The sequence below is a fragment of the Cebus imitator genome, unplaced genomic scaffold (genome assembly GCF_001604975.1).
Source record: "Cebus imitator isolate Cc_AM_T3 unplaced genomic scaffold, Cebus_imitator-1.0 Scaffold497, whole genome shotgun sequence".
Taxonomy (NCBI): domain Eukaryota; kingdom Metazoa; phylum Chordata; class Mammalia; order Primates; family Cebidae; genus Cebus; species Cebus imitator.
In genome coordinates, this window is record NW_016107812.1 from 501,787 (window position 1) to 526,162 (window position 24,376).

Sequence of the window (24,376 nt, forward strand, 5' to 3'; positions counted from 1 at the left end):
TGACCAGGATGGTCTCGATCTCTTGACCTCGTGATCCACCCGCCTCGGCCTCCCAAAGTGCTGGGATTACAGGCTTGAGCCACCGCGCCCGGCACTTGTGCATTTATAAATTCTGTAGTCGTTTATTTCATATATTCATGTATTTTAGCCAGGTACCTGAAACTTGTAAGAGCCTTGTAAGTTTTATTATTTTTTATTTTTTTATAGAGACAGGGTTTCACCATGTTGGTCAGGCTAGTCTCGAACTCCTTACCTCAGGTGATCCACCTGCCTCGGCCTCCCAAAGTGCCGGGATTACAGTTGTGAGCCACCGTGCCCGGCCAGAGCCTTGTAAGTTTTAGAACTTCTTTTTTTGAGAAGTTCTTCATTGCAGCATCAATTTCCTGGGCTCAAGCTATCTCCTCCTTCAGCCTCCTGAGTAGCTGAGACTACAGGCTACCACACGGTGACCTTGGCTGGCTAATTTTTGTATTTTTCTTGATGGGGTCTTACTACGTTGCCTAGGCTGGTCTTGAACTCCTGACCTCAAGTGATCCTCCTACCTCAGCCTCCCCAGGTGCTGGCATTACAGGTGTGAGGCATGCCTGGCCTTGTTTTTTTCTTTTTTTTTTTGAGATGTAGTCTCGCTCTGTTGCCAGGCTGGAGTGCTGTGGCGCAATCTTGGCTCACTGCAACCTCCGACTCCCGGGTTCAAGTGAGTCCTGCGTCAGCCTCCCGAGTAGCTGGGACTACAGGCGTACATCACCACGCTTAGCTAATTTTTGTATTTTTATTAGAGACGGGGTTTTACCATGTTGGCCAGGATGGTCTCGATCTCTTGACTTAGTGATCTGTTGTGGGGAGACCCCATGGGAGACGCCACAAGTGCCGGGGCAAGGGTCTGAAGCCTCAGCCTGTTCCCACACAAATATAGAACAAGAAAAGAATTAGAGATAGAGCTACATAGTTATTCCTATATGTAATCTTAAATAATCATGTAGTTATTCGCATGTAATGAGAAATATATGTGCTCAGTATAACCTTTTTATTTTACTTATGATCAGGTTATGAAGCACAGAACTGAGGTAACATTGTGATCCTAAGGCAAGATGCTCTGAGCCTTCTGTCACGCCCACATAAGGGCTGTTGGAGGGTGCCTTGGCTGTGTGGCAGCGCCAGTGCTGGGAAAGCGCCCGCTGTTTAGCCAGCTAGGGAAGGAGACGTCCAGAACGTCCGCGATGTCTTCTTCCTCAGGGGAGTTAGGAGAAAACTCCGTTCCTCCAAGCTCTTGGGGTGGGCCTGACGTCTGTCAGGTAGGGCTGCAGACATCCGAGGGCTTAATTCTCTCTGTGTGATGCTGTGCTTCAGCGGTCACGTTCCGTGTCTGCTTTCATGTTCTGATGCTGCACCTGGTTTCTCTTTTTCTTAGAGGATATAATCAGTAATAGTAACAAATCTTAATACCTTTGTTCTTTCCTGACAAGTATGAGAAAATTGCTGACGCATTAGGTTTTCTCCTTGATTCATCCACTTGAAAGACCTGGGCCCCTATCTCCAAGACACGTGATTTACCTGACCCTATCACCGACCACCATTACCTCCCCCTACCTACCCTGCCCTCTGCTTTGTACTCAATAAAAGTCAGAGTTTCCAGGCACTCAGGGCCACTGCCAGACTGTGTGCTTTGGTGGGCAGTGGACCCGTGGGCTCAACTCTGTTTTCTCTTTCTTGGTGTCTTCTGTCTTTTATTTCCACAGTTTCTTATCTCCACACCTGTAGAGAGGGGCTCACAGGACCCTGTAGGGCTGGACCCTACAGTGATCCGCCTGCCTCGACCTCCCAAAGTGCTGGGTTACAGGCATGAGTCACCATGCCCGGCTGTGCCTGGCCATTTTTCATCTTCTTTAGGTTCATGATTTTTAAAAATCCATTGTACATTTTCTCATAGAGATAAGCAGTGATGCCCTTGCAAAGAACGGGGGTCTTGATTGTCTTGGAGGAAGCAGGAAGAAGCTCTCTGGTAGCTGTCCAGCCGGCCCTCCAAGAAGACAAGGGCAGCTGGGTGTGTCTAGCAGGACTTGAGAAGTCTGAAATGGTGGCACCCAGGCCAGGCTGGCTTATGTGGCCTGAGTGTGAACCAGAGTATCGGGGGTGATGTGACTTCTGACCCACTGGCTCAGTGCTAAACTGTGCCACCAAGAGTCAGTTTTTCTCCATCTGCTTCCCTTGAAAACTTGAATGAGATTTTTGTTCCTTTATGACAGAAATTAGCTATTAAATAGATTCAAGCAGCAGCCACCCCCTTTCTGTGGGACAGTGTCCCACAGCTCCTCTTGGAACGCTGGCACTGACTTGGGTGGCAGGCCCCATTCACCACTGCATTTGCACCCTTGCTTTTCTTAGGAGAGAAAGGGTGACCACAGTGGGGAACATGGGGCGAGGTGCTGCAGTGGTGGGGCTCATTGCTTACCTTTAGCCCTGCTTTCCCCTGTAGACAGTGGAGTCTAGCCCAGGTCGGACTCTGTCTCATCCCAGGATTACCCTTCTCTGCCCCGTCCTCTGCTTCATCCTGTCTGGAAAGCCGACTTTTCTCAGTGGTCCCTTCTGCTCTTCCGCTGCTGTTTCTCGTCCACTTGTGCTCAGCAGCGTTTGGGTTACAGCTCCTTTGAGATTATGGTACAGCCTCACAGAGAGTTTGCAGAGCCAGAAAGGCAACTTACCCCAGAGTGAGAGCCAGGTCCTGGCCATCTCCCTTCTCTCTCCCTTGAGACCTTCTCACAGTTTCTTCTCTCTGTGTGCTCTTACGGAGAACATTGAGATCTGAGGCCATTCCCTACCTTCCCCTCCGGGACTTGATGTCATGTTTTCTCCTAGCTCCTGGCATAGGGTGGCAGCCTCCCCAGGGCAAGGACTGTCTTACCTATGTCTGTCTCTACTCTCCGGCAGTAGCACAGGGCCTGACACACACCTGTGGCTCAGTGTCTTTCAACTGCATTTATCACAGGAGAGTTTGCAGTTGAGGTAGTCTGGAGGTTGATAAGAACTACTGGCTGGGGAGGGCTGGATATTTGCTTTTGGCGAGGTGGTGCTGCACATCTTCGTTCAGCAGGAGTCACAGAATGCCTCCTGGGCACTGGGCAGCAGTGAGCAGGGAGATGTCCCTTCATAGGAAGGGGTGGGCAGAGGCTGGCAAGGGGCTTATGGGTCACAGTGTGAGTGTTAGGTTCAGACCTTGCCCTTCTGCCTGCTGGCTTTGTGGCCTTGAACAGCTCACAGATATTCCTGTAGCTCCGTCTCCTCGTCCTTCAGATGGGGTATGAGTATTTCTACCCCACAGGGTGGCCATGCGGGTTTGAGGGTTGGCCTGGTCTCACCGAGCGCCGGCACAGGTTAGCTGTTGAGGTCAGTGATGCTCACTCCGTCCCGCAGTAGGTGGTTTAGATTACCCACCCACTTCTGTGGGGCCCACCCCAGGCACAACAGTGACTGAGGACACGTTTATCTAGCTGTGCTGCACTGAGTGTGAGTCAGCTCTGTCATTTGAATCAGATGTGGTAAAAATATACCTTCAAAGTACCTTTTCAGTTCTAAGTGGTAAACAATTATGTTTGCCCTCAAGTAACTTGATTGTAATTGTAATTTTTAGGAGAACGACACGTTGGATACAGAAGGGAGGTGATCATGCACCATGGCACTGGCCCTCAGAACGTCCAGCATCAGTTGCAGAGGCCCAGGGCCTGCCCTGGCAGCGAGGGTGAGGAGCAGCCGGCCCACCCCAACCCGCCCCCATCCCCCGCGGCTCCCTTCGCTCCCTCAGCCAGCCCGTCGGCACCCCAGTCTCCCAGTTATCAAATACAGCAGCTGATGAGTAGGAGCCCTGCGACTGGGCAGAATGTGAACATCACCCTGCAGAGTGTGGGCCCTGTCGTCGGGGGAAACCAGCAGATCACACTGGCCCCACTGCCGCTCCCCAGCCCCACTTCTCCAGGCTTCCAGTTCAGCACTCAGCCTCGGCGGTTTGAGCACGGGTCTCCGTCCTACATTCAGGTCACGTCCCCCCTGTCCCAGCAGGTCCAGACCCAGAGCCCCACGCAGCCCAGCCCTGGGCCGGGGCAGGCCCTGCAGAATGTGCGTGCAGGTGCCCCTGGCCCCGGGCTGGGTCTCTGCAGCAGCAGCCCCAGCGGGGGCTTCGTGGATGCCAGCGTACTGGTGAGGCAGATCAGCTTGAGCCCATCCAGTGGCGGACACTTTGTGTTTCAGGATGGGTCAGGACTCACCCAGATCGCCCAGGGGGCCCAGGTTCAGCTCCAGCACGCGGGCACACCCATCACGGTCCGAGAGCGGAGACTCTCCCAGCCCCACACACAGTCAGGGGGCACCATCCACCACCTGGGACCCCAGAGCCCTGCGGCTGCCGGTGGGGCCGGCCTGCAGCCCCTGGCCAGCCCAAGCCACATCACCACGGCCAACCTGCCACCTCAGATCAGCAGCATCATCCAGGGCCAGCTGGTCCAGCAGCAGCAGGTGCTGCAGGGGCCGCCGCTGCCCCGATCCCTGGGCTTCGAGAGGACGCCCAGCGTACTGCTGCCTGGGGCTGGGGGCGCAGCGGGGTTTGGGATGACCTCCCCACCCCCGCCCACCAGCCCTTCCAGGACTGCTGTGCCCCCAGGCCTTTCCAGCCTGCCACTCACGTCTGCGGGGAGCACGGGAGTGAAGAAGGCTCCCAAGAAGTTAGAGGAGATTCCCCCAGCCTCTCCGGAGATGGCACAGATGAGGAAGCAGTGCCTGGACTATCATTACCAGGAGATGCAGGCTCTGAAGGAGGTCTTCAAGGAGTATTTGATTGAACTGTTTTTCTTGCAACATTTTCAAGGGAATATGATGGATTTCTTAGCTTTCAAGAAGAAACATTATGCCCCATTACAAGCGTATCTTAGGCAGAATGATTTGGACATTGAAGAAGAGGAGGAGGAGGAGGAAGAGGAGAAAGAAAAATCTGAGGTTATCAATGATGAGGTAAGAAACAGGAGTTAATTTGCCTAGTACAAGTCTTCTAGATTATCAGAGTCGATGCAACAGTGAATTAAGTAATAATTTATTGAGCCTGTGGTATTTATAAGGTTTTAGTTTCACAAGGATTTGATCCATAAGTAAAAGTGAAGAATGGGTTTGGCCTCTTCATGGGAAGAGCTGTTGACCATGGAAGTGTGTCAGGAGGAAGGGCCGGAGCTGCGCTGTGATGAGTGCGTATTCAACACCCAAGGTTTTCATCGAGCACCAAGGAGTCATCTCAGGTTCAGAGAACTCAGCAAGTGTGTCCGTTTTTTTCGACTTGTATCTGATTGTGTGGTTCATTGGCTGACGCTGACAGCTGTCACCAGCCAAATGTGTGAAAGCACAGCACCCTTTGTTTGATTTTCCAAGTTTCACATTTTACTTCTGTAACTCTCTCTGTAAAAACACCATCAGCATGGTTTTCAAACAGATGGAAGTCACTAGCTTTTTATAATAGCCAGCCATAAGTCACTAGATGTATTTATATGGGATCTTCATACAGTTATGGCAAAAAACTATCCTTGAGAAGTTACTTAATTTTTAGATGTTGTCCCAAGATTTGAGGTCATACTTTAAACTTATTTTTATAAATAAGTGTTGAGTGATATTTAAGGGCGACTCTGTTTTGAGAGTATACTTTTTGGGTGCCTGGAATGGCACATAATAAATCCCCCCAACAGAGATTTCTTAGTACCATGGTGAGTCAGACTTCCTGAAAACCAGGGTGAGAGTGAATTGGACTGTGACGCACTGTATTTCGTGCCTTCGTGTTGTGTACTGTATACTATGTTGGTGGAGCTTACTTTGTTTTATCATATAGCAAAATAATTTAAATCTGTCAGCTCTTCTGCAAAGAAATCTGCTTTTGGTGAACAAAAGCTAGTCTCTTTGCTCAAGCAGTCCTTACTGATATCTGTGGATGTATTTGTGTGGCTTTGCCGTTTTGTGTTTTCTTTAACACCTTTTCCAGGATGGACCGTTTTTGTTTTTCAACAGGTTTATATGATTATTTTGAGGATTTCACCTCTGTTGTCCTGAAATAGTAAAATTCATGTCTCTTATGTTTGTATACCAATGTTGTCTGTAAGCTCAATCCCCCTTATCTGTGCTTAGAAAGAAAAATAAATTCGTTTTTCTAACTTCCTGCTGAAAAAGACCTTTGCTGTTCTGACCTTAGATAACAGAGTGGCTATTCTGCAAATTTCCTGTGGAGTCGTTAGGGCTTTGTTACTTGAAGTCTGTCTGCCATATGCATTTTCAAAATTTGAAGTTGCAGAATCTAAGGATATTGCACTTTGACTGAAATTGGAGTTTTTGCAAGGTTTGTAGTTTGAGTTGGGTTGTTATGCTATAAATCTGTCAATTCAGTATCCTTTTACAGGATTTGATACAAAAACTTTCCATTTTTAAACCCCAAATGTCAGTGAGCTATCAGCAGTAAAATTCTAACATAATTTTGAGCAGTTTTAAAAATTATGTTGCCTTTTTTTCTCAAAATATTTCCTCTCAGGTAAAGGTTGTGACAGGAAAGGATGGGCAGACTGGGACTCCCGTTGCTATAGCAACCCAGCTTCCGCCAAAGGTTTCTGCTGCTTTTTCATCCCAGCAGCAACCATTTCAGGTACTTTTCGATGGTTCTAAAATGTAGTATCATCCCAAACTTTTCCTTCATCCAGATATTTTAACCTTCAATATACTACTTGCTCTTCAGCATTTTTTTCCAGAGCCCATTTCTTATTTTTAAACAGTAAAAAATCTTCCTGCATATAAAATTATAAAATTAAATTGCATGAGTTAATGATGACACAGATCTTAGTGCATTATTTCCTTTCGTATACCTGTAATGCAGTAGTAGCTTTAGCATGCATGTCATCTAATACTTAGTCCTGTTGAATGTATGCTCAGGATTCCTTGTGTGCTGTGTTTTAAATGTTGGTTCTTTCTTGTGTCCTTTATTTGTATTTTGAGAACAGTGCAAAACAGAAAAAGAAAAAAAAAAAGATTCAAGCAGATGATAAATTGGTATTTACCATAGCTAGAGGAAATGCTGAAGTGAAATACACTTCTGAAATCATCAGGACCATAAGCTTCTAAATGGATGTTAAGTGAATGCAAACTGATTATTTTTAATTTTTTGCAAATTACTCATTGTTAATAATGTCAAGAATTTAAAACTATAGGTCACTCACGCCTGTAATCCCAGAACTTTGGGAGACTGAGGTGGGTAGATTACCTGAGGTCAGGAATTCCAGACCAGCCTGGCCAACATGGTGAAACCCTGTTCCTATCAAAAATATAAAAATTAGCCAGGCTTGGTGGTACACACCTGTAATCCCAGTTACTTGGGAGGCTGAGGCAGGAGAATCACTTGAACCTGAGAGGTGGAGGTTGCAGTGAGCTGAGATTGCGCCACTGCACTCCAGCCTGGATGATAGAGGGAGACTCTGTCTCAAAAAAAAAAAGGTCAGAATTTTACTAGCTTTGGAATAGATTTTGCTGGGTTGTGAAAGCAGTTTCATCCTTGGGATTTTTGTTATTTTAAATTTTGATGTAATTTTAAATGTACATGATAGTTGAAATAATTATTTAAAAAAACCCCTTCTACCCATTGCTAAATTTACCAGTTGTTTTTGCCTCATTCGCGTTATTTTTATTCTCATATGTACATACACATACACACATGTATAAAACATCATATCATACTCCTTTATCTGTAAATACTTTAGCATGGATTAGGTAAGGTTATTCCCTTACCTAATCACGGTAGAGTGATAAAAATCAGGAAGCTTTACAGTAATACAATAATATATTCTAATCCATAGTTTATATTCAAATTTCATCTTTTGTCTCGAGGATGTCTTTCTTAGTGTTTCTTTCCCCCGGTCCAGTATCTAGTTGTCTTGCCTCTCTGGCCTCTTTAATCTGGGCTGGTTTCTCAGTCTTTGATGACCTTGGCTTTGGCCTGGGCCTTGAAGAGTATAGACAAGTTATTTTGTACAGTGTCCTTTGATGTAGGACTGTCTGTTGTTTTCTTGTGTCATATTTGGATCATGTGTTTTTGAGAAGAATGCTGAAGTAACGATACGTCTATTTCAATGTGTTTTATCAGAAGGCTGTGATGTCACTTTGTCCCTTAACTAGTAATGTTAACTTTGACTACTTTGTTAAGGTGATTTCTACTAGGCCTGTCAGTGGAAATTTATTTATTTTTCCTTTTGTAAATGATGGGTAATTTAGGGGAAAATACTTTGAGGGTATGTAAATATCCTGGATCTCATTAAACTTTTGCCCACTAGTTCTAGCATCTATTGATGAGTCTTGCCGGAATCAATTGTTACTGTAAAGAATCCACGATGGGTTTTCTAACTCCATCATTCCATCTACATTTATTAGAATCAGTAGGCTGTAATATATCACTATCAGTATTTGCTTATGTTTGTTTAAACTTACTTAATTTGCATTCAGTAAAACATACTGTTTTTTAGTCTGTACATGTGAATTTTGACGAGTTGTGTAACCACCACCACAGTCAAGAAACAGAACAGTTCCCATCAACTCCCGTAATGTTCCCCCATCAACCCTTCGAGCTTCCTTTGACCTTTGTTCTCCATCTCTAATGATTTTGCCTTTTCTAGGGTGAGTATCAATGGAATCCTAGTCTCGGTTGCTTTTCAGTCTGGCTTTTTTCACTTAAGATAATGCATTTTGGATTCATCTACTTTATTTGCCATTAATTTGTTATTTTTATTGCTGAGTGCTGATTCCATTGTGTGAGTGTGCCCTAGTTTGTTTATTCATTCACCTGTTGAAGAATATTTGGGTTGTTTCCAGTTTTTAGAATTTAGGAATGAAAGCTGTCATAAATAACACGTACAGTTTATCGTGTCAACATAGGCATTCATTTCATTTGGGTAAATGCCTAGGAGTCAAGGAGTGTCTCTGAAACTATTCTCCTTTGGGTGACTGCCTGATTTTTAATCTGACCCTAGGGGTCAGATTTCTGGGTATGTTGAACTTTATTAAGAAACTGTCCGGCTGGGTGCAGTGGCACACACCTGTAATCCAAGGACTTTGGGAGGCCGAGGCGGACAGATCACTTGAGGTCAGGAGTTCAAGAACAGTCTGACCAACAGAGTGAAATCCTGTCTCTACTAATAAAAGGAAAAAAATACAAAAAATTAGGCAGGCATGGTGGTGTGCCGCTAGTCCCAGCTGCTTGGGAGTCTGAGGCAGGAGAATTGCTTGTACCTGGGAGGTGGAGATGGCAGTGAGCTGAGATGGCACCACTGCATTCCAGCCTGGGCGACAGTGAGACTCTCTCAAAAAAGATTAAAAGAAACTTACAAACTTTTCCAAAGTGCCTGTACCATTTTGTGTTCCCAGTAGCATTGTATGATAGTTCTCTTTGTTTCGCTTCCTCCCTAGTACTTGTTATTGTCAGTTTTCTTTTTTAGTCCTTCCAGTAGACATGTTGATTTTAATTTGGATGTCTCTGAAGACTGATGAAGTTGAGCATTTTTTCATTTGCTGTTCATGTGTCTTTGACAAAGTATATGTTCATGTCTCACTCATTTTTTCATTGAGTTATTGTTATATTTGAAAGTTCCTCACGTAATATGGACATGTTTTTTTGTCAGCTACATGATTTGCAAATATTTTTTCCTGTCTTTAGCTTGTCTTTGTTTTCTCTTAACAGTATCTTTTCCAGAGCAAAAGTTTTAAATTTTGTAGGAGTACAATTTATCTTTTTTTTCTTTTATGGATTTGCTTTTGATGCCATGTCTAAGAGCTCTGCTCAATCCATGGCCAGAAAGATATCCTTTTATGTTTTCTTCTAGAAGCTTTGTAGTTTTACTTTTAGATCTATGATTTACTTTGAGTAAAGTTTTGTGTAACATGGCAAACATAAAAATAGTCATTTGCATGTGAATAGCCAGTTGTTTCAGCACCATTTCTTAAAAAGAGTATCCTATGTATGTTGAGTTGACTTGCATTTTTGCCAGAGATTAGTTGACCCTATTGGTATGTTTGTTTCTGGATTCTCTCATCTTCCCTTTTCTTTATGTGTTTTTCTCTCTGCCAGTGCCACACTATTGTGATTACTATAGTTTTATATAAGTTTTGAAGTCAAGTAGTGTGATTTTTCCAAGCTTGTTCTTTTTCTTTTTTTATAATTGCACTTTAGGTTCTGGGGTACATGTGCAGATCATGCAGGGTTGTTGCATAGGTACTTATCTGGCAAGGGGGTTTGCTGCCTCCATCCCCCCATCACCTATATCTGGCATTTCTCCCCATGTTATCCCTCCCCAACTGCCCCACCCCCTGCTGTCCCTCCCCAGGGCCCCCAACAGACCCTGGTGTGTGATGCTCGCCTCCCTGTGTCCATGTGTTCTCATTGTTCAACGCCCATCTATGGGTGAGAACATGTGGTGTTTGATTTTCTGTTCTTATGTCAGTTTGCTGAGAATGATGGTTTCCAGATTCATCCATGTCCCTACAAAGGACACAAACTCATCGTTTTTTGTGGCTGCATAGTATTCCATGGTGTATATGTGCCACATTTTCCTTGTCCAGTCTATCACTGATGGGCATTTGGGTTGGTTTCAGGTCTTTGCTATTGTAAACAGTGCCGCAATGAACATATGTGTGCATGTGTCTTTATTATAGAAGGATATATAATCCTTTGGGTATATACCCAGTAATGGGATTGCTGGGTCAAATGGAATTTCTATTTCTAGATCCTTGAGGAATCACAACACCGTCTTCCACAATGGTTGAACTAATTTACACTCCCACCAGCAGTGTGAAAGTGTTCCTATTTCTCCACATCCTCTCCAGCGTCTTTTGTCTCCAGATTTTTTGATGATTGCCATTCTAACTGGTGTAAGATGGTATCTCAGTGTGGTTTTGATTTGCATTTCTCTAATGACAGTGATGATGTCATTCTAGTTCCTTTTTCATTTTGTGTAAATTTTAGAATCAACTTGTTGATATCTACAAAGCATCCTGCTGGGATTTTGATTAGAATTGTGTTGAGTCTATTGACCTGTTTGGAGAGGAGTGATATCTTAACAGTATGAGTCTACTTCAAGGCTTAGCTTTAAAAACAACAACAACAACAACAGCAACATGAGTCTTCCAGTCCATGAATATGGTATATCTCTCCATTTATTTCAGTGTTCTTTGATTTCTTTTGTCAGCATTTTGTAACTTTCAGCATGCTAATTCTGCATATATTTTGTTAGATATATACCTCAGTATTCCAATTTTGGTAGGTTTTATACATAGTACTTAAAAAAATTTTCAGCTGTTTATTGGAAGTAGATATACAGTTGATTATTTGAACCTACATTCTGCAACCTTGCTAAACTCATTTATTAGTTTTAGGACCTTTTTTGGAGATTCCATGGGATTCTCTACATAGAGAATCCTGTCTGCATATAGAACAGGATTCTTTTTCTTTTTCAGTCTGTATTTCTTTTTTTTTATTTTTTTAATTTTTTAATTTTAATTTTAATTTTCTTTAGAGATGGGGTGTCACCATCTTGGCCAGGATGGTCTTGATCTCGTGATCCACCCACCTCAGCCTCCCAAAGTGCTGGCATTACAGGCGTGAGCCACCGCGCCCGGCCTCAATCTGTATTTCTTTTCTTTTCATTGCATTGGCGAGGACATCCAGTATGATATTCTTCGCAATCTTAGGGCAAAGGCATGTAGTCTTTCACTGTTAAGTAAGATGTTAACTGTAGATTTTGCAGATGTTCTTTATCAAGGTAAGAAAATTCCGTTTTACTCCTAGTATATCATGAATAGATGTTGAATTTTGTCAAATACATCTGTTGACAATGATATGTGGTTTTTTTTAGTTTGTAAAAATGGTAAATTACATTAAATGAGGCATGCTTTAAAAGCAGAACACACAGATCTTCATTGTCAGCAGCTGGCAGAGTTTTGTCAAATGCGTACACCCATGCAACCCACACGATGGTCACTGTGTCCATGTCTATCACTCCATGAAGTTGCCTGACGCTCCTTGCCAGTCATTTGCTGCCCAGCCCCCCTCCTGGTTGTTTTGTTATTATTTATTTTGATGCTCTGGTTATCTGTGATTGACCAATTGGTGCCTCTTCAATCCGGCTCTAGTATACTTTCGACATACCTCTCTTACTTTCTGAGTACTACTTTATTTTCTGGCACAAGCTGTTTAAGGTTCATCTTGTATATTCTTTGATCTGGCCCTGGAATCAGTCATTTCAACAAAGAGCCTGGCTCCTTTCAGTGGGGAATAATAATTTGATTCTGCTATTTAGGTACTCATTGTAATGAGTTTGATGCAGTTGAAGGTAACTCTTGGCCAGGTGTGGTGGCTGAGGTGGGCAGATCACCTGAGGTCAGGAGTTTAAGACCAGTCCGGCCAACGTGGTGAAACCCTGTCTCTACTAAAAATAGGAGAAAATTAGCTGGGTCTGGTGGTGCACTTCTGTAGTCCCAACTAAGGAGGCTGAGGAACAAGAATTGCTTGAATTCGGGAGGCAGAGGTTGCAGTGAGCTGAGATTGTGCCACCGCACACCCTGGGTGGCAGAGCAAAACTCTATCTCCCCGACTCCCTGAAAAAAAGAAGATAACTCTTGAGTGGGAGATTATCAGAAAATTTGTTAGTGGGGCAACTTTACTGCTAATGCCTGGAGGAATATAATATATTAATGCATTTAGAGACCACATTGATAAATATCTACATTAGAACAGTAGGACAATAGGCCAGGCCTGCCCATAAACACATGAAAAAGAGATGCAGCCTTTACAGTACAAATTAAACTGCTTAGACTCTGTTAGACTCACCAGATTGCAAAAGTTAAACTGAGAGGCTCCGTTGATATAGAACTCATCCGCTTTTGATGAGAGTGGGGCTTGATCTAGTTATTTGGAAATGTTTTGCATTATCTGAAAATGGTGAGCAGAGAGCATATTCTGACCCAGCACAGTGCTCTAGAGAGACTCTTGTATTTGTGCCCCAGAAACACATGTGCAGTAATGTTCCTAGCAGCATTGGGTTTGGCAGCCCCCAGTTGGAAAGAAGCAGATTGTCCATTGGGCGCAGAGTGAATGCACTGTGCACATTCCTGGAAGGGTGCTAATAGAGCAACCAGTGCAGACCGGGGACCCTGCCAGCGTGCGCATGGGTGTTGGGTGTCAGCAGAAGCACACATGGTGTAGACACATACCCATGGGTGATGACACTCTAACAAAACACTTTTTTTTTTTTTTTTTTAGGTAGGTTTATTGAGGTATAATTGCCAAATCGAGTTTTATATAAAATGTACAAAGTGTTTTGATGTAAGGATAGTGAGGTGATTACCACGGTCAAATTAATTAAGTTACCCTTTTTTTGTTTTGCTTTGGTGAGAATGGTTAAGATCTACTCTTTTGGCAAATTCCAAGTATACAGTGCAGTATTGTTATCTATAGGCTGTGTGCTGTGGCTCACACGTGCAATCCCAGCACTTTATGAGAGGCCGAGGTAGGAGGGCCGCTTGAGACCACGTGTTCAAAACCAGCCTGCAGACACCATCCCTACGAAAACATTAAAAAATTAACCAGGTATGGCATGTGCCCATAGTCCCAGCCACTCATTCAGAAGGGTGAGGCAGGAAGATGGCTTGAGCTCAGGGGGTTGAGGCTGCAGTGAGCTGTGATTGTGCCACTACACTCCAGGCTGGGCTGTAGAGCAAGATCGTCTCGAAAAACAAAACTCAGGCCGGGCGCAGTGGCTCAAGCCTGTAATCCCAGCACTTTGGGAGGCCGAGGTGGGTGGATCACGAGGTCAAGAGATCGAGACCATCCTGGTCAACATGGTGAAACCCCGTCTCTACTAAAAATACAAAACATTAGCTGGGCATGGTGGCACGTGCCTGTAATCCTAGCTACTCAGGAGGTTGAGGCAGGAGAATTGCCTGAACCCAGGAGGCGGAGGTTGCGGTGAGCCGAGATCGCGCCATTGCACTCCAGCCTGGGTAACAAGAGCGAAACTCCGTCTCAAAAAAAAAAAAAAAAAAAACAAAAAACAACAAAAACAAAACTCCACATATAAGGGATGCGCTACAGCATTTTTCTTTCTCTGGCTTATTTCAGTTAGCATTATGCCTTCTAGGTTCATTCGTGTTGTCATAAATGGCAGGATTTCCTTACTTTTTATACTGAATGGTGTTCCATTGTGTATATATATTATCTTTTCATGTTGATGGATACTTAGGTTGTTTTCAGATCGTGGCTGTTGTGAACAGTGCTGCAGTGAACACAGGAGTGCAGATTCCTCTTTGAGATGCTGATTTTCTTTCCTTTGGATATGTACCCAGTAGTGGGATTGCTGGATCACATGTTCATTCTATTTTTAATATTTTGAGGAACCTCCATACTGATTTCCATAATAGATGTAGTAATTTACATTCCTACTAGCAGTGCACAAGGGTTCTTTTTTTTTAATTTCCCATTCACCTCATACACTTATGGGTTCTTTAGGGAGATGTTTAACATAGAGTTTGCGTAGTAAGTACCTTGGTGGGAAGGGAGCGTATGGAGTTTTTAAGGGATACGTAAATTTTTCTTTTTTTATTTTTGTCCTCCAGTGTAATCTCGAGCCAACATTTTTATTTCTTAATGCATGTGATAAGTATATGGGGGATTGCTTTATTATTACTGCTTTAAATTGTATGTATGTATTTTTCCATTTTCCTCCTCAACATTGTATTATGAACATTTTCAAACAAGTTGAATGGATTGTTTAGTTTCAATTAATTTTACTATGCTTTGAGAGCCTTATGTATATTTTATAATTTCTTTTGTATGTGTGATGTATTTCCTAATAAAAAATTACAAGACTGAAAGGTGAAAACCAAGGAGTCTCCAATTTGAGTTACAGACTTTTGAAGCAAATAACAGTGGATAGCTATCTAAGAAAATAGAAAGGAGTTTAAAGTGAAAAACATCCTTTTCTTTGGAAAAAAAATTCAGCATGAGTTTTATTACTTATAGCCAATTGTATAATTTTTATTTTGACTACTACTGAAATTCTGGAAATAAATTCAGAATTCTTTATTTTATTTTATTTTTTATTATTTGTTTATTTATTTATTTATTTGAGACGGAGTTTCGCTCTTGTTACCCAGGCTGGAGTGCAATGGCGCGATCTCGGCTCACCGCAACCTCCGCCTCCTGGGTTCAGGCAATTCTCCTGCCTCAGCCTCCTGAATAGCTGGGATTACAGGCACACGCCACCATGCTCAGCTAATTTTTTGTAGTTTTAGTAAAGATGGGGTTTCACCATGTTGACCAGGATGGTCTCGATCTGTTGACCTCGTGATCCACCCGCCTCGGCCTCCCAAAGTGCTGGGATTACAGGCTTGAGCCACCGCGCCCGGCCTGTTTGCTTATTTTTTTAAAGGCAAGCCTTGGATCAAAATTCAGAATTCTTTATTACATATGTACTAATTTCTGTTTCCACAAGATTTTTAGGTAATATTATTGAGTGCAAGAAGTGTTATGTATAAAATACAGACAGATACACGTTTGTAAAAAGATAAAAAGAACCATTCTAAATAGAAATTTTTCATCATTTTTCTATTAGAGAAAATAAATAATTACCCATAATTTCATCATCATAACACAATGATTTTTTTTTTTTTTGAGACGGAATCTCATTCTGTTTCCCAGGCTGGAGTGCAGTGGGACAGTCGTGGCTCACTACAGCCTCCGCCTCCCGGGCTCAAGGGATTCTCCTATCTCAGCCCCTTGAGTAGCTGGGATTACAGGCACCCACCACCACACCAGCTAATTTTTTTATTTTTAGTAGAGACAGGGTTTTACCATTTTGGCCAGGCTGGTCTCGAACTCCTGACCTCAAGTGATCAACCTGCCTTGGCCTCCCAAAGTGCTGGGATTACAGATGTGAGCCACCATGCCTGGCTGATTTTTTAATGTTATGTCGCATATATACCAGTTGAAATAAGCAAATTTATAGTTTTTTGATTTGTTATTTTATTTAACAAATAATTATTTTTGTTTTATTCACTTCTGATCATTCTCATTTTAACAGCTGCTACTGCTTCATTATTTTGAGGACCTGTAATTCATTTAACCACTTTTCTAATTTTAAATTATGTCTGTTCTATTTAGAGAACTCTTAGGAGTGACACTAGTGAATCAGGAGAGTGTAAGTCTCTTCCTGGTACCCACCATATATTCACTTTGTGTTTAGCTAAAAGTGCTGCTAGATTGTGGCCCTGGTTTTATTATGGCTTTGCAAGCCCTGTTAACCATTCTAAAAAGAGTTGAAATTTTGGGAGGCGAGAGCCGGTGGATCACTTGAGGCCAGGACTTTGAGACCAGCCTGGCCAACATGGTGAAATCCCGCCTCTACTAAAAATACAGAAAATTAGCCAGGCATGGTGGCATGTGCCCGTAGTCTCAGCTACTGGAGAGGCTGAGGCAGGAGACTCGCTTGAACCCGGGAGGTGGAGGTTGCAGTGAGCCGAGGTTGCAGTGAGCCGAGATTGCGCCGCTGTACTCCAGCCTGGGCGACAGAACAAGACTTTGTGTCAAAAAAAAAAAAAAGTTAAAGACAGAGTTTCAGGATGAATTTTATTATTTGCAGCCAACTGTAGGATTTGTATAATACTAATCTATGCCAGTATGCCAGTTAAACTCCAGAAATAAATCCAGAGTACTCAGCATTGCATGTATTTCTCTTTGTTTTCTGAAGGTTTTGTGGTGGTGTTGAGTGCAGTTATAGTATACAAAATAGTACTAATGTTATTATGGTTATTTATGTCTTATGAAACCCTCCTGATTGGAGCATTTTCTTCAGTGATTATAATGTTAGAAAAAAATGAATAATTATTTATGGTTTTGTGATCCTAAGCCAACTGTTGTTTCTGTTATATTTGTGTTCGTATTTTTATGTGTATGGTTAAAAGTTTATAGGGGCCACCACAGTGGCTCACGGTGGTAGTCCCAGCACTTTGGGAGGACCGAGGCAGGGAGATTACTTGAGCCCAGGAATTCAAGACTGTTCTGGGCAACAGAGCGGGACCCTGTCTCAATAGAAAAGAAAGTGTGTAGGTATAAAGTGAAATCTTGTTTTAATATACATCCTTTCAAAAAAGAAAGCATGAATGTTTTTGTGTTTGCGCTTTCCTCAGATCCTTATCCAAGGTTAAGCCTGGGAGACTTCCTTTAGAAGCTTGAATTAAGAGAGACTTCTGTTCACCTACTCCTCTTCACTTAAAAGTATTACCATTTTTGGGCCAGACGCAGTGGCTTGTGCCTGTAATACCAGCGCTTTGGGAGGCTGAGGTGGGTGGATCATGAGGCCAGGGGTTCAAGACCAGCCTGACCAACATGGTGAAACACCATCTCAACTAAAAATACAAAAATTAGTCGGGCGTGGTGGTGCGCGCCTGTAATTCCAGTGACTCAAGAGGCTGAGGCAGGAGAATGTTTTGAACCTGAGAGACAGAGGTTGCAGTGAGCTGAGATCGCACCACTGTACTCCAGCCTGGGTGACAGAGTGAGACTTTGTCTCAAAAGAAAAAAAAAATTACTGTTTTTTCCCCGTAGAGACAGGGTCTCATTTTGTTGCCCAGGCTGGAGTGCAGTGGCACCGTCATCGCTCACTGTAACCTTGAGTTCCTGGGCTTAAGCCATCCTCCCACCTCAGCCTCCCAGGTAGCTAGAACTGCAGGTGCACATCACCATGCCTGGCTAATTTTTTGTATTTTGTAGAGACGGGGTTGTGTATATTGCCTAGACTAGTCTTGATTTTCGGGCCTCTGGTGATCCTCTTGTCTTGGTCTCCCAAAGTGCTGGGGTTATAGATGTGAACCACTGTGCCTGGCCAAGTGTGACCTTTTTAGGTACTCATTGTCTGCTTCCTTGACTCCATTCTGTCCTTTCAGTGACTGGGCACTCAGTCTTAAGTTTATACTTTCTTTTGTTTTTTCTTTTTGAGACAGAGTCTTGTCCTGTCACCTCGGCGGGAGTGCAGTGTGGGAATGTGGCTCGATGCAGCCTTGACCTTAGTGGGCTCAAGGGAACCACCTGGCTCAGCCTCCTGAGCCAGGTGTGAGCACAGGCATGTACCACCATGCCCAACTGATTTTTTGTTTTTTTGAGTTGGAGTCTTGCTCTGTCGCTCAGGCTGGAGTGCAGTGGCGCCATCTCTGCTCACTGCAGCCTTTGCCTCCTGGATTCCAGCGATTCTCCTGCCTCAGCCTCCTGGGTAGCTGATATTATAGGCGCATGCCACCAGGCTCGGCTAATTTTTGTGTTTTTAGTAGAGGCTAGGTTTTACTATGTTGGCCAGGCCGGTCTCGAATTCCTGACCTCAGGTGATCCGCTTGCCTCAGCCTCCGAAAGCGCCTGGCCAATATTTTGACTTTTTTGTGTAAATGAAGGTCTCACTTTGTTGCCTAGGCTAGTCTTGAACTCTTGGGCTCAAGCAGTTCTCCTGCCTCAGCCTCCCACAGTGCTGGAATTATAGGCATGAGGCATGAGCCACCGCACCTGGCTTTATAGTTCATTTGTTTGTTTTTTAAATCGGGTGGAAATTTTCCTCCTGGTAGCTGCCAGCTACTACTGGTTTTAATTTCTCCCTTCGGAATACCCTCGGTCTGTCCTTTTCACGGCAGATGTTTCGTGAGCTTTCTCCCGCTGCTTTTGCCTGGTGTCATTTCCAGGCTCCCTGTAGGTTACAGTAGGTCTTCCATGGATAAGCTCTGTTGTGTTGTCTCTCCCAAATGGACACCCGGAATTAAATTTCTTTCAGAGTATTTTTTCTTTGTGGGAATTTCTCTTTTTTAAAGAATTGTAATAATGGTTTTTGATCAAAACAAGGTTGTATTTTAAAGACGAGTATCTTTACCAATAATACCTTCATGGAGACAGAATAAGATAAAACTAAAAGTCATTTTGAAAACCAAGGCTGAGTATCCGCCATGCCTGGAAGGGTTCCTGTGTCTTCTGTAGAGGGGCAGTAAGACCTGTGCACCCTGAGTCCTCTGGGAAGCAGCCTGAGTGTCAGCCACAGCTGGGAGCAGTCAAAGGAGCACACAGTCCTCCCTGCCAGTGCATCTTGAACAGTGTCTCATTTTACTCAAGTCCGTTGTGTCTGTGTTTTCATGTAGATATCCAGTTTTCTAGCACCATTTGTTGAAAACTTTCTGTTTCCCATTGGATTGCTTTGGAGGCTTTGGAACATTGTGTGAATGTGTGGGTGTGAGTCTGATTCTCGGTGCGTGGCTCAGTTCTTTTTATCTGTGTGTTGTTCCTCATGCCAGCATGGCACCGCATGGTGCTGTCCTGGTTCTGGAGTCTTGGGCTGTGTCCTAAAGTCAGGTCCTTCACTTGGTTCTTCCCTCTCAAGAATCTGTTTTCAGGCTCACTGATTTTTTAACTCTTTTTTTTGAGATCAGGTTGGAGTGCAGTGGCACTGTCTTGGCTCACTGCAACCTCAACCTCCAGGGCTGAAGTGGTCCTCCCATCCCAGCCTCCCAAGTAGCTAGGATTACGGGCATATGCCACCACGCCCAGCTAATTTTTGTATTTTTGTAGAGATGAGGTTTCGCCATGTTGGTCAGGCTAGTCTTAAACTCCTGAGCTCAAGTGATCTGTGCACCTTGGCCTCCCAAAATGCTGGGAATACAGGCATCAGCCACTGCGCCTGGTCAATTTAATTTTTTTTTTTTTTTTTTTTTGGAGACGAGGTCTCAATGTATTGCCCAGGCTGGTCTTGAACTCCTGACCTCAAGCAATCCTCTCACCTTGACCTTCCAAAGTGCTGGGATTATAGGTGTGAGCCACTGTACCCCGCCTGATTTTTTAACATGTCCACACTGATGTTACACCTATCCAATGAATTTTTAAATTTCAGATGTTGCATTTTTCACTTCTAGAATCTCCATTTGGCTCTCTATTTTAATAGTTTGTTTTTTTGTCAAGATTTTTTCTTGTTCTTTATTGCAGTATATATTTTTTTATGTCCTTAGGCATGCATATATATATATATATATATATATATATATTTTTTTTTTTTTGAGTTGGAGTCTTGCTCTGTCACCAGACTGGAGCACAGTGGTGCAATCTTGGCTCACTGCAACGTCCGCCTCCCAGATTCAAGTGATTTTTCCGCCTCAGCTTCCTGATTAGCTGGGACTACAGGGACATGCCACCATGTCCGGCTAATTTTTGTGTTTTTAGTAAGAGACGGGGTTTCACCATGTTGGCCAGGATGATCACAATGTCTTGACCTTGTAATCCGCCCTCCTCTGCCCCCCAAAGTGCTGGGATTACAGACGTGAGCCACTGCACCCGGTGTCCTTGGGCATATGTATTAACGTCACTTTAAGATTCTTGCGGCCAGGTGCGGTGGCTCACATCTGTAAACCCAGCACTTTGGGAGGCCGAGGCGGGTGGATCACGAGGTCAGGAGATCGAGACCAGCCCGACCAACATGGTAAAACCCTATCTGTGCTAAAAATACAAAAATTACCTGGGCGTGGTGGCAAACGCCTATAGCCCCAGCTACCGGGAGGCTGCGGCAAGAGAACTGCTTGAATCCAGGAGGTGGAAATTGCAGTGAGCCGAGATTGCACCACTGCACTACAGCCTGGGCAACAGTGCAAGATTCTGTCTCAAAAAAAAAAATAAAAATAAAAATAAAAGATTCTTGCCTGCTTATTCTAGTACGTGGGTCATCTAGAGGTTGGTTTCTGAATATGGCTCATGTTTTTTGTTTGTATTTTGGAGTAATTTTGTAATTTTGAATTGGATTTTGGGCAATTGTGCATGGCATGTAGAAACCCTGGGTTCTGTTATATTCTTCTGAAAAGTATTGATTTGCTTTAACACTTAGTTAACTTTATTGAATTAAAACTGCACACACTGGCCAGGCGCAGTGATTCACGCCTGTAATCCCAACACTTTGGGAGGCTGAGGCGGGTGGATGCCAAGGTCAGGAGTTCGAGACCAGCCTGGCCAATATGGTGAAATCCCATCTCTCCTAAAAATTCAAAAATTAGCCAGGCGTGGTGGCGGGTGCCTGTAGTCCCAGCTCCTTTGGAGGCTGAGGCAGGAGAATTGCTTGAACCAGGGAGACAGGTTGCAGTGAGCTGACATCGCACCATTGCACTACAGCCTGGGTGACAAAGTTAGACTTCATTTCTGAAAAAACAAACCGCGTAGTCTTTCTCCTTTGTGGTAGGAGGTACCTGAAGACTCAGTTCTATACTTGGGCCTTTGCTTGGATTCTGTTTTTTGTGTGCATGATGTAGGTGGAGGTTAGGGAGAGAGTTGGGGCCTCCTTTTCTAGCTGTCTCCTGCTCTTTGTCTTCTTGTTCAAGCCGGTGAGATGCTGTATGTCTTTGGGTTTGAGCTGCTCCATTGAGCACAGACTGGGGCTGCCCTCGTGCCAAATGCCATGAAACTGGAAGCCTTGCCGTGTTTTGTTCCCTTCGTGCAAGTATCATTTCCCTTCCTGTATCATCTGCCCACCTTTTCATATTTTTTTGTATTTCATCTAGAGTTGATGGTTATTTGGATTTTGTTTGACCTGATAGGAAGTACTCAGCCATTACTGGACACAGAGGCTTTTGTCAGATTCTTTTATTAAAAAATATTCTTTTTAAAAATTATGTTAGCCATCCATGCTCATTATAGAACATTTGGAAAATACAGAAATGTACACACTCAAATCGTGTCTCCTGTGGTGCTGCCCCAGAGCTGACCACTCCAGGACATTGTTTCCAAAGCATCTGTCCTTTCTTCCCTCCCTCTCTGTGTCTGTCCCCTCTGTCCCTTTTGTCTGCTTTCCTTCCCCATCTTGGTTAAATGTAAATGGCAGTGCCATCCTGCTACATATGCTGTATTGTGGCAGATTTTTCCTTTTAGTAGCTCTTCCTAAGCCTTTTCCCGTGTGAGTACAGTCTGTGGCATGGCTGGTGGTGGCTGTGCGGTGGCCCCTGTGTGCCAGTTGGTTCAGATAGCTCCCTCTCACTGAATACTTTGTTTAGGTATCTGTAACTTTTACATTTAAAATGTAAAATATGTATATTCACTAAGTAGAGTGAATATAATTGAGTGATTTAAGGAATAATTTAACGACTAGTAATTAAATCCTTCACATTTACTGTAACTTCAAGGATGGCAACCAGATGGAAAAGAGCTAGGGTTAAGTCTGTGCTGACCCAGAGTTGGCTAGTTTCTGTCTTTGTAAAATAACATGCCAATAGCTTCTCATGTAAACTTTTTAAAAAGATGATTTTGTAAGAGCAGCTTTAGGTTCACAGCAGAATTAAGAGGAAGTAACACATTTTTTACATACCGCACGCCCCCCGACGTGCGCAGCCTCCCTTATGTCTGTGTCACCCACCAGATGGTGCATTTGTTGCACTTGGTGAACCTCCAGTGCCATGTCATTAGCATAGTACTATAGTTTCGCTCCCTAAAAATTCCCATGCTCTGCCTGTTCACCTCCCCCCGCCACTTTGCACCAGGCAACCACTCATCTTTTTGTTGTCTCTCTAGTTTTGCCTTTTCCAAGACGTCATAGAATTAAGATCATGTAGCATGTCACTTTTTCAGATTGCCTTCTTTCATTTTATTATTTTTTTTAAAGATGGGGTCTTGCTCTGTTGCCCAGGCTGGAAGGCAGAGTGCAGTACACAGTCCTAGATGACTGCAGCTTCAAACTCCTGGGCTCAAGTGATCCTCCTGCCTCAGACTCCTGAGTAGCTCAGACTGCAGGTGTGCATCACCATGTCTAGCTACTTTTTAAATTTTTATTTTTTTGTAGAGACAGGATCTCACTGTGTTGCCCAGGCTGGTTTTGAACTCCTGGCCTCAAGTGATCCTCCCACCTTAGCCTCCCAAAGTGTTGGGATTACAGGCATAAGCCACCACGCCTAGTGATGACTTTTTTTACTTTAAACATTTTAAATAACGTCTACTATTTATATCTCTATATGTCTCATATTTATATATCAAGTAGGATGCTAGCTATAAAAACATCATTTTAAAGATCCAAGTTAATTAGATAGTTATTAATTGGGGCTTTAATGTCATTTTTCAGTAGAAAGACAATTCAGCCTTTTTATTAGTTGATGTTTTTGGATGTGAGGTTATGCTGGGCAGTGTGACTGATCGGGTCGGCTGAGCTTCGTCTCAGAACTGAAACTCATGTTTCCCAGCGTTAGCCCTTCTGTTGTCATCCAATATGCAAAGCTAATTAGGTTCCCAAGAACTGTAAGTTTGCATTGATTTGAAATTCCATTAAAACCAGAATAATACATCTTTTACAAGTCTTTTTTCCTCTAGAGGTAAGTTAGAACTTTTAATTGTTTATTATACATAAGTATACATTACAGATGTATATTTAAAGACATGGGGTAGATAACATTTCTGTTATTAAAAAGGAATGAGGTTGTTGTTTGGGATAATTATGATAGTTTGGGTTTATTCTTGTAATGGGCTTCAGTGATCAAAATCTCATTTTTTTTTCATCTTTTTTCCCAGCAGCAAGCCCTCGCAGGGAGCCTGGTAGCAGGGGCCGGAAGCACAGTAGAGGCGGATCTGTTTAAGAGGCAGCAGGCGATGCCCCCCGCAGGTGTGGCAGGTACGTCAGGGCACGGCTAGCGTGGCCTCAGGAGCACACCCCTCTCCTCGGGCTTTGAGGTGGAGTTGCCACAAGTTTCTGAAGAGCAGTTGCTAAACTTGGTTTCTTTTTACTTTGAAAATTAATTTTTCTTTCAGTGATTATGAACTGAACGATGTTTCTGTGAATTTTTCTGTGTCCTGAAGTGAGAAATTTTTCAGTTGGGCAGGAGCATTCCGTCTTGGTTTTCTGTGTGCATTTGTAGGCTCTTGAGCCACCATGGTGTGATTAAACAAAAAATCATCTGCTTTCTGAAGTTGTCATATTTTTTAAGCTGATTTTTTTTTTCGAATAATAAACAATATATTTTTGTGTAAAAGACTAAAACGTATATATGTTGTTATGTCTAAGAATATTAACTGAAGAGGCCATCTCTTCAAGTCATAACTGCTCTCTCAGTGGGATGGTTGGTTCTTTATCAGTCAGATCCTTGTCAGTGTTCATCTGTTAGCGCCACCTTTTGTCTGTTACAGTGAACTGAGGACTGAACATGTAGTCTTCTCTTTTTCCTACATGTTTGTCAGTCTGTCTATCTATCTATCTATTTATTTATTTTTTGAGATAGGATCCGGCTTACCCAGGCTGGAATGCAATGGCATCATCATGGCTCACTGCAGCCTCTACCTTCCAGGCTCGGGCTA

General features: G+C 43.4%; 1 protein-coding gene across 14 annotated transcripts in view; it reads left to right on the forward strand.

The window, feature by feature from the left end:
- Positions 1–24,376, forward strand: part of EP400 (E1A binding protein p400) — a 133,127-nt gene that overhangs the window by 6,238 nt on the left and 102,513 nt on the right. For 7 of the 14 annotated variants that reach the window (XM_037733183.1, XM_037733189.1, XM_037733185.1 and 4 more), the window contains exons 2-4: positions 3,626–4,995; positions 6,545–6,655; positions 23,597–23,696. In XM_037733183.1, coding sequence (XP_037589111.1) covers positions 3,661–4,995; positions 6,545–6,655; positions 23,597–23,696 — 1,546 coding nt within the window. In that variant the 5' untranslated portion in view covers positions 3,626–3,660. The remainder of the gene's footprint in view (positions 1–3,625; positions 4,996–6,544; positions 6,656–23,596; positions 23,697–24,376) is intronic. The other 7 variants (XM_017513608.2, XM_017513614.2, XM_017513611.2 and 4 more) reach the window with 3 other exon arrangements.